The sequence below is a fragment of the Cydia fagiglandana genome, chromosome 16 (assembly GCF_963556715.1).
Source record: "Cydia fagiglandana chromosome 16, ilCydFagi1.1, whole genome shotgun sequence".
NCBI lineage: Eukaryota > Metazoa > Arthropoda > Insecta > Lepidoptera > Tortricidae > Cydia > Cydia fagiglandana.
Window position 1 is genome coordinate 15283671 of NC_085947.1, and position 10170 is coordinate 15293840.

Genomic DNA, 10170 nt, shown 5'->3' on the forward strand with positions numbered 1-10170 from the left:
ATGTATTTTTTTATGTGGAATGTGAATGAAATGTATTTAAAAAGCCCATAGGGGTCAAATCAAAAACTAAGTGATTAAGTCCGACTCACGCTTGACTGCACATTTCTAACATCTATAAATGGAACTATTTTGTGTATTTTTTTCAAAATTTTAGACCCAATAGTTTCGAAGATAAAGGGGGGAGAATGGTCGGACAGACAGACAGACGCACGAGTGATCCTATAAGGGTTCCGTTTTTTTTCCTTTTGCAGTATGGAACCCTAAAACTCAAAATAATCAAATGAGTCATACCTGTACTTTCCAAATCTTTGATTGTGATAGTCCTCCAAAGTGATCATTGTGTTGAGCACTTTTATACTAATGCTCAGTGTTAGATTGGCCATCTCCAGCATCTTGTTGATGATGGTTTGATGGTCCATGGCGTTGGAGAAGAGGTGGAGGCGACTGTAGCCCCCGACGGCCAGGACGAAGCCTCCGGAGACATCTCTTACTGGGAGAATACCTTAAATAAAGAAGTAAATCATGTATTGGTTTTGTACTATAATATTTTTACTGCAATGTTGCTAGTAACTGCTGAGGTTAAGTAAATGGCTACTTTCCTACTAGTCAAATCAACTTTTGTAGAACTGTCAAAACTATTTGCCAATACGGAATTTATTCAGTCAATTCACGTACTTTTTATATTTCAATCCGATTTATTAAATAGAAATTGGGTTTAAAAATAACTGCTATCTAAGTTTTCCTAACAATTATCTGGTGCTTTATTTCGTGCACGGTGTGAATAATTTACTTTAAGTAGAGGAAACATCCCAATTGTTAGTAGAGAAGCATCATAATGAATGTCTTGATGCTTCGACAGATACTGTAGGTGTAGTTGTGCACACATAAAGATGTCAAGTGGTGCCAACCCTAATAATTGCTCGGAGCAATGCTGAGCCGCATGGAGCCGACAATGCCTGTGTAAATTGTGACTTGTAGCTTTATAAAATAGGCCACTGAAAGGAGGACTGTCTCCCACTGCTATGGGATATCAAAAGCCCTGATAGAGTGATTAGTCATCCATTTGTTATCATTAACCCTTTAGTCCGTAGCGGCAACATACTCGCCATGATACTTAAAACAAAAACGCATCTCTACTATAATGAATATGAATAAGAATTACGGTTCGAAATCGAATGACTCAAAAGGAATGTCAAATGGTTAAAGGGGTAAATTGTTTATTTATCAAACATCCCACTAAACAAAGTTTTATTACCTTGGATATCAGAGTAAGGGTAGCTGGCTAAGAGTGTGTGTGTAGAAGGGTCTAGTTGCTCCAAAGCACAGGGGCCAACCTCAAGGACTATTGGTAACCGAGTCCCACTCCAGTGGTGCTTGTAGGCTTGAAATCTCTGTAAGAAACAACAATAATATTGAAGATCATCTAAATATGGTAGAAGTCAGAAATATAGTTTGATAATGAACTGAGGGTGTTGTTGATTAATATTAGACTTGAACTTATTAAATATATTAATTAATGATTAGTCAAGTGATATAACTTTTCCTTGTAACACATGATAACAGAATAGATGTTAGTATTTCAGTATTTTATTAACATTTTATTTAGAACTAAGGTGGTAATATGTATGTTAATTTTATTGTTTCTATGTGATTTTAATTGGTTTTGGTTGACTTTTTTAAGTCCTTTCCCTCAAAAAATGAAGTAAAAAATACTTACAAGAACATCTTTCTTCTCGGCAAACAAATGCCTGTATTTAAAAGCTTCAGTGAGAATGAGACACTTATGTTCCGATGAGAACTTCATAGTGTCCACCTTCTTTTCCTTCTTCATCACCAGCATGAAGTCCTGGTTGGCTGTGGAGTTGGAGTGCTTGGCCGAGGCCACGGTGACAACATCCGCGTACAGCCACTTGTTGGTCACCTCCAGCCGGTCCGGGTTGTACGTGGTGATCCCGTGGGTCCCCACTGAGAACACCCGTTTGTACTTCCCCTTCCATGAGTGCTTGGTGACGAGAAATGACGCCACATCCTGGTTGTCTTTTAGTGGAATCATTTTAGCATTGCCTGCAACAATGGATCATTTATATCGACAGTGACCTGGTTCAAGGAAGTACGATAAACAAATCTTGTTATGGGATCGCTAACATTATGAGTATTATGACAAAGCAGATAATTATTAAATTAATGCTCTCAATGTATTTTCTGTTCACACAGTTTCGTTCACTTCCTAAACATTAGTTTCGACATTAGACGCACTTCCTGAAAATAACTTCAGGTCGAATCCTCCCCTTTGTAAATATATGAAACAATAATGTTCGATGAAGACGTGTAAACAACGACTCGTGAAACATATTTTTGCCGGGCTGGAAATGGTTTTGGCTTTCATATAATACTCACAAATAAGAGGCGGACAGTCGAGCTACAATCGTTTTAGCTAATATCAGATAGGAACCACATAGTATACAAAATTTGTTATAAATTCAACAATAAGGAGGTCTAGCTTATGGGCCGACAAATCGCTGAACTTGACAGTTCAGAGTTGGAATTGCCAACGTTGATAATTGCCAAAGTGACGAAAAAGTTAAGTACATGAGAAAGCTTATTTTTAATTCTTACTACAATAAAATAATCAACTTAGTGTTATTATTTTAGAAATGTACAGGAAAATACTAAAAATTACAATTTTGGACCAAAATAAACATACGAAAGGTAAGCTGTCAGCATATTTTTAAAAGTAGTAACACTATTATCTGGGAAATGTCAATGTTAAAGATCGTTTAAAAATCATATGCTATTAAAGTTTTATTATTAACAAAAGAATACATTTATATCAATCAGAAGTAAATACAGCACACGATATTTTAAATATTTTTTTTTACTCTCATCATGTATTTTGTTTTCTAAGATTTTGTAAAAAAAGTAAATTAAAATGCAATGTAACATATTTTAAAATATGTCAGCTCTTTGTCTTCTGAACGTGCCTTTCACTTTTCGCAGTTTTCGTTTTTTCGACGTTTTCGTCTGCAGTCTCAGCAGTCGCGTGGAGCCGTTGTTAAAGTTTTAGTTAACTTGCGTGCCACGTAATAGCTGCATAATGGTTCTCGATCTAGACTTATTCCGTGCTGACAAAGACGGCGACCCAGACAAGATCCGTGAGAACCAACGCAAGCGATTCAAAGATGTCGCTTTGGTGGATACTGTTGTTGAACAAGACACACTTTGGAGACGATTGCGCCATGATGCTGACAACTTAAATAAGCTGAAGAATGTCTGCAGTAAAGAGATCGGGCTGAAGATGAAGGCCAAGGAGGCCGCGGGGCCGGAAGATCAGGAAGTCCCGGCGGAAATCGCCGATAACCTCACAAATCTTGTTGGTGATCAGCTCAAACCGCTAACTGTAAATCAAATCAAAAAGGTACCGCATTGCATCATTTTGCTTTTTTATTATTGATTTTCATGTTTAAATACTATTTTTATACTTAACTATAGATATTTTATGAAGTATGAGGAAGTATGACTCACATTTCCTCAAACATATGTTTCTACATAAAGAAATACAGTTGCATCATTCATGTGTAAATAAAATGTATTGTTTGTAACTCTACAATATGGTCAGAATATTTTGTCAGCTGTTTCAGTTCAGTTTTTAGAAGTGATTGAAATTTTCTGTGAAAGCTTTATAATATAACACTTCATGTTATTTATTTAAATAACATTAAGAACAAAAAATGACAATAAATAAATAAATATTATAGGAATAATATAACAGTACCTTATAACTCATTTTGTACACTACCTTTTACTGCATATTGAAGTTTCATTTAAATAATGTAACTGAATTTATTCAATAATCCAAATATTACATAAACCATCTATACAACTAATCCTATTAGAAATTTAAACTCATACCTTGACATACTCAATCATTAAATTAATAAAATACATTAAAATTAACTTGAAACTAAACTAAATTTAAACTAAGTTAACAATGTCACTACTAAGAACTAAAATATTCATTTGAAACAAAAGTTTATTATAAAACTTTTCGTTATACTTTTAACATTAATCTGTATTTTTGTAAATAAACAAATAAGAAGAATAAGATTTACTCTATTTGCTAAAAAATGTGTTCTCTGCATCAGTAAAATTAATTTTGGTTTGTTTAAATTAATACTTGAAATAAAGAAATAAAATATCAATCAGTAAAGCTTTGTTTGTTAACAACAACTAATTATTCATCAATTGAATACAGGTCAGAGTACTTATAGATGAAGCAATCACAAAGAATGAGCAGAACCTCTTAACGGCAGAGAAAACTCGCTCAGCAGCGTTACGGGAAGTCGGCAATCACCTGCATGAGTCAGTGCCGGTGGACGATGACGAGGACCACAATAAGGTGGAGCGTACCCATGGAGACTGCACTGTGCGGACCAAGTACTCACATGTGGATCTTATCTGCATGATTGATGGTAAGTTATTAAATAACTTTTTCTCAAAAATGGACGGCAAAGTCGACTTTGCCGTCTAAAAAATAGGTCGCGAAGCGCGTAGTTTATGGTCAGTAAAAAATTAAAAAGTTAAAAACATTGCAGTCTCGATTTTGGGACTGCAATGTTGCATACAAATTCCATTATTTGTCGAGTTCCAAACTTTTTAAAAGTTGAAATGACCATATCAAATGAAGGCACAGGCCCATTAAACAGCCAAACATGATTAGTACCGCGACTATTTGGATGTCTCAAATAGGTTGGCGTATTTTTGGCAGAAAAACACACTTCTGTTTTTGTATAAAAAAAATAAAAAGGCTGCAAAGGCTTTTTTCTGTCAAAATATATATGTAAGAATGTTGCTTTTGTAAAATATTTCTATGATATTTATATTTCTTGCACCATTTTTGAGAAAAGCACTATATATGACTCGGCTGGAAGGCTACTTGCTGGCTTCGGATTCAATTAAACGGACTCCCAAGGTCGTCCGTTTAAAACGAATCCTCAGCCTGCAAGTAGCTACTTCCGAGCCTCGACAATAATGTACTATTAAAAGATGAATTTTTTTTTTGGTATATATGTTATCTCAGAACTCTGTCATTTATGAACCGATTTAGACAGTTATTATTTGTAATTTGTGTTACATTACATTTTTTACCTAGTAAGCTTCAGGTTTCTTTAAAAAAACCCAAAACATTTTATGCTCTTTACATAGTACTAAATCATGTAATCAGGTAACGAGATTGCCCCATTAAAAATGAAATAATAAACCATAGAACGTACAACATAATAATCCCGGTATTTTTTTGTATGAATAAAAACCGGTACCCAGCCTTGAGAAATATATCCTACTCACTTACTGAATCGGCATCTACTTTCATAAAAAGCATGTTTCTCAAATTTGCATCTTATTAAGACATTGCAATAAGTGGCAAAAAAGTTTAATGATTAATGTTTGTCAGGTATGGATGGCGACCGTGGCACAGCGGTTGCCGGCGGGCGCGGGTACTACCTTAAGGGCCCCGCCGTGTTTCTAGAGCAGGCTCTAGTACAACTCTCTCTACGTATGCTGCTGGCTAAGGGCTACACCCCGCTCTACACTCCTTTCTTCATGAGAAAAGAGGTACAAAATTCAATCTATCTATATTCTGAGTTAGAGAATGCCTCTAAGCTCAGTGTCGCAGAATAAATAATAGTACTAGGTACAGAAGACTCACTCTAACAAAACGCGTCTGTTACGATCAGGACAGATATGGCCACTAGGTGGCGACAGCACCACGTGCGGCTTATGGCTAGCCACCAAAATTGGTGTGGAATGGATATACCTTTAGCTACCTGCAGCAAAGCGACGAAATCGCGGAGTGACACGCCTGTGAGTGTGCCGCTTGGCAAAGGCCTCCTCCAGCTCTTTCCATTGGTGTCTGTCGTGGGCCACAGAACAACATTCAATATAAATAATTATTAGTGGCTTTGTGAGTTCAATGGTTCAATCAATGGTTACTAAAATGAATCTATATTTTCAGGTGATGCAAGAAGTGGCCCAACTAGCGCAGTTTGATGAGGAACTGTACAAAGTGATTGGAAAAGGCTCAGAAAATAAGGGAGACTCCGCAGTCGAAGAGAAATACCTCATTGCTACCTCCGAGCAGCCCATAGCAGCTTACCATAGGGACGAGTGGCTGCCTGAAGCTTCCCTGCCTATCAGGTGTGTACTGAGGATAAGGAATATGTAATCATGGAAGACAAATATCTAAAGCCTCGTCTCCATATCGCGCAGCAAACCATCTAAAGGCCCGTCTCGATATCGCGCGGCGGCCGCGCAAGCAATGTTCGACCGCGGCAAACCTGTATTTTGGCTCGCGAGCCAATTTCGACACCATCTTGAACTTATGCGTGGCGGCCGCGCGCGGAAGGCGATCCGACGATCGACCACATTATATCAAAAAAAATAATTAATAAGAATAAGAATAATTTATTGAGTAACCTTATTGCTAATGTTACATTATGCGTGAACTTTTACATTTTACGTACATTGTTACGTGCGCCTGAACTAGGAACATAATCCTGTATCTCAGGCAAAGAGATAATATTCTAATTTAAAGAACAATAAACAATAAATAAATTAAAATCATGAACATAGAGACATAAATATGTAGGTATTGAATTATCTTACACTTAGTAACCAAGTTTCGCTGTGTCAGTGTCTATAATATCTATAAAGTAGGTCGATCGTGTTTATTTCATTATAACGTTGTTATTAGTTCCACCACCTTAAAAATTATTCGGAACGAAGTATAGCCAAATAGAAAAATGATCTGTTGCGATAATCACTACATTTACTGTTCCATAGAAACTGTTTAGTGCCGTATAATTGAATTAAAGTACGAGACTTTTCATTATCCATGTATGCTGCCGCGCGAGCCAACTGAAATATATACACACCCGTCCCAACTGCGCGCGAACATTCCTTTGCCGCGCGTCGAAAAACCGACACTGAATGGTTCGTCGTGCAGCGCGTTCGAGCGAGCCAATGATCGAGTTGGCTCACGAGCCAGCCCGGTATCCATTGCGCGCGGCTGCCGCGCGAGCCAATGTTCGATGGTTTGCCGCGCAATATGGTGATGGGGCTTTCCGCGACAGAACGGTCGCCTGCTCGCGCTTGCGCTCATATCTCTCATAATAGTCGTAAGTCGTAATAAATTTTGTTAGAGAGTGAATCTTCTGTACTTAGTACTATTATTTTTTCTGTGACTTCGCGAGAGCAGCAGTTGACGGACTTTTGAGACTGCCTTTGTCCAGTGGCCATGTTTCAGCTGAATATGATAACGTTAGTATGAATTTCCAGATATGCCGGTCTGTCGACGTGTTTCCGGCAAGAAGTCGGCTCTCATGGACGCGACACGCGCGGTATATTCAGGGTGCACCAGTTTGAAAAGGTGAATGTTAACTTTGCAAGAAACCTATAATATTAATCTAAAATCCTTTTATTTATTTAATATTTATTGCCAAAAGTATTCTTTTGTCTTATTTCTGCTTCTCCTAATAGTAACGTCATAGAGAAAAAAAAACTATATTTCTCTATGCTATTGGCATTGTCAAACACTATAGGTTAATTGAAGGCTTAAGTGCTCACACCGACATTGGCAAATTCACCCTGTGCAAAATTGCAGGGAGTAAGCCAGAAAAAAAAAAAAAAAAAGTGCTCACTCCAAAGATCCACGAGGGGGATCCATTCGCCAAAAATTTTGGTTTCAGCCTGGTTCTAATAAATTGAGTTTTTATTGAACTAGCACAAAATTTTTAGGTAGGCGTATTTTATCCTCCATGACAGATAAAAATACATGGCGGTTGTCTACAATGTACAAAATCATCTTTTGACGACCGGTCTGGCCTAGTGGGTAGTGACCCTGCCTGTGAAGCCGATGGTCCTGGGTTCGAATCCCAGTAAGGGCATTTATTTGTGTGATGACACAGATATTTGTTCCTGAGTCATGGGTGTTTTCTATTATGTATTTAAGTATTTATACATTATATATATCGTTGTCTGAGTACCCACAACACAAGCCTTCTTGAGCTTACTGTGGGACTTAGTCAATCTGTGTAAGAATGTCCTAAAATATTTATTATTATATTTATTTTTATTTATTATCTGTTATGTAGTTTTTACGTCTTTTCTCTTGTCACATGATTTCCGAAGTTACCCTAAAACAGTTTTAAATATCCAGGTAGAACAATTCGTCCTAACCTCCCCCCACGACAACGCCTCCTGGCTCATGATGGATGAGATGATCAGCAACGCGGAGGCATTCTGCAAGGTCCTCGGCATCCCGTACCGCGTGGTCAACATAGTGTCGGGGGCTCTCAACCATGCCGCGGCCAAGAAGCTGGACCTGGAGGCGTGGTTCCCAGGGTCTGGGGCTTATAGGGAGCTGGTGTCGTGCAGCAACTGTCTGGAGTACCAGGCCCGGAGGCTGCTCGTCAGGTGAGGATATTAGAAGTTCATAGAAGGCGGAATGGAATTTTGTCGAAGGTTTAGGAGCAATCTAAGGAGTATCAGACCAGGAGTCTGGGGATCAAGACCCAGACAAGTTCATTTTGCGTCTGCTGCCAGAAAACTTGAAAGAAGAGAAAAATTATATTTGAAAAGGATTCAGAGACAGCGATCCCTTGCGTTTTAGGATATCTGAATTTAATAGAACCTTCTATCAGACCATTAAAATCTGACCAAACAACACACTGATTTAAACAGAAGCAAAAAAAAACAATGCAAGAGGATTTAAGTGAGTATGACAGCAAATCACAAATATTTCGTCTCCTTGATCCGTTCCACCATTTCCACCTCGTCAGAAATCCACCACATCTCTTTCCGCTTAAAGTTGACTACCTAACTTAATAACTTTTTGACAGATACGGGCAGACAAAGAAGATGAACGCAGCCACAGAGTACGTGCACATGCTCAACGCGACCATGTGCGCCACCACCAGGGTTATCTGCGCAGTGCTAGAAGTCAATCAGACTGAGGAGGGCATCAAGGTAATTGTCGTAATAAAATAATTGCATGGGGTTATTAACTGGCAAAAAATCTGTATCAAACGTCTGTAACGCCTAAGTGGCTCTTTTACGCCGTGTCAAACACAAAAGCTGTCACGCGGACGCCACGTCACCCAAGTGTCAAAACTGAAATTGAACTTTATGCATATGCACGTAGGTCTATGTTGCTCTGTGGTCTGTGTCTTTGGCATTGAACCTGCGGCGCGGATATATCGGTCATTGGCGTCCAAATGGTTAACCCTTTGGATGCTTAATGTCATAAACAAAAACGTCACTTATAATAGCAAGCAGCAAGCGAGCTAATATAACCTAGAAAGTGTGAAGGTTACTTTGAAAGCGTACGCCGTACGCCATCGCGCTGACGTCCATGGCGCTGTGGGCACGACTAGTTACAACGCCTTTAGGTGTCCTTGGCGTTCAAAAGGCTAATGTGGCTTATGTCCATGGGCGACGATGTCCAGTGTACCTATCAGTGAATTTTTAGTGTGTATAGTAATCGCGGAAGCCTGCATACCGCAAAAGTCTAAGGTGTGTGTGAATAATGACTATAGACCCCGTGCATGAACTATAGGGGGCAGCAGGAGCCGTCAGATTTTTGGCGCGAGGCGTAAATGTGTCGTTTATGCTTCCGATGTAGCCCATAAGATGGCAGAACCTACTACGCACAAAGAAACGCACCGACGAGACAAGATGATAGCACTTGCTTTGGCAATGTACTTGTGCGCATATGTTGTATACAGGCCACAAGATGGCAGACCCTCCAACGCGCACGGTCCCTATAAGTATCAACTCAATCTAATTTGTGCACTTTTGTCAACAGGTACCCGAAGCCCTAAAACCCTGGATGCCGGAGCAGTACCAAGACCTGATCCCGTTCGTGAAGCCCGCGCCCATCGACCTTGAAGCCGCAGCAGCCGCCAAGAAGAAGGAGGGGAAGAAGAAGTAGTTTCACTTCGAAGATATTGACATCGCGAAATTGAAGATATTGACAAGGCTTAATGCATTTCTTTATTTTTATGCGAAGCATTTAAATATTTTTTAATATTATTAAATTATTGAAATGAATTAATTTGTTTACTTACTTAAAAACACCTACAACCTAACTAAGGTGCGTTACGATATATTTGGCTG

At 38.8% G+C, this 10170-nt stretch overlaps 2 protein-coding genes and 1 long non-coding RNA gene across 3 annotated transcripts in view; 2 read left to right on the forward strand and 1 right to left on the reverse strand.

Annotated features, from left to right (window-relative positions):
* The window catches only part of LOC134672111 (dnaJ homolog subfamily C member 13), a 61936-nt gene extending 59351 nt beyond the window's left edge, over positions 1-2585 (reverse strand). The window contains exons 1-4 of the mRNA XM_063530024.1: positions 2398-2585; positions 1718-2064; positions 1256-1391; positions 292-502 (exon numbers count right to left, since the gene is read on the reverse strand). Coding sequence (XP_063386094.1) covers positions 292-502; positions 1256-1391; positions 1718-2053 — 683 coding nt within the window. The 5' untranslated portion in view covers positions 2054-2064; positions 2398-2585. The remainder of the gene's footprint in view (positions 1-291; positions 503-1255; positions 1392-1717; positions 2065-2397) is intronic.
* LOC134672129 (uncharacterized) overlaps positions 1-10170 on the forward strand; it is a 144827-nt gene that overhangs the window by 62156 nt on the left and 72501 nt on the right. The gene's annotated exons all lie outside the window — the stretch shown is intronic.
* LOC134672027 (serine--tRNA ligase, cytoplasmic) lies at positions 3020-10010 on the forward strand. The gene is made up of 8 exons (XM_063529928.1): positions 3020-3415; positions 4253-4469; positions 5450-5610; positions 6011-6192; positions 7333-7423; positions 8213-8469; positions 8895-9021; positions 9860-10010. Exons 1-8 carry the CDS (start codon positions 3095-3097, stop codon positions 9983-9985), a joined length of 1482 nt encoding a protein of 493 aa, XP_063385998.1. The 5' UTR covers positions 3020-3094; the 3' UTR covers positions 9986-10010.

Excerpts from the sequence above, each read along its gene's own strand:
- LOC134672027 (XM_063529928.1), top strand. The coding sequence starts at position 3,095 with ATGGTTCTCGATCTAGACTTATTCCGTGCTGACAAAGACGGCGACCCA. Across the intron at positions 3,416-4,252 it reads CTGTAAATCAAATCAAAAAG|GTCAGAGTACTTATAGATGA; the intron begins GTACCGCATTGC and ends AATTGAATACAG. Across the intron at positions 6,193-7,332 it reads GAAGCTTCCCTGCCTATCAG|ATATGCCGGTCTGTCGACGT; the intron begins GTGTGTACTGAG and ends ATGAATTTCCAG.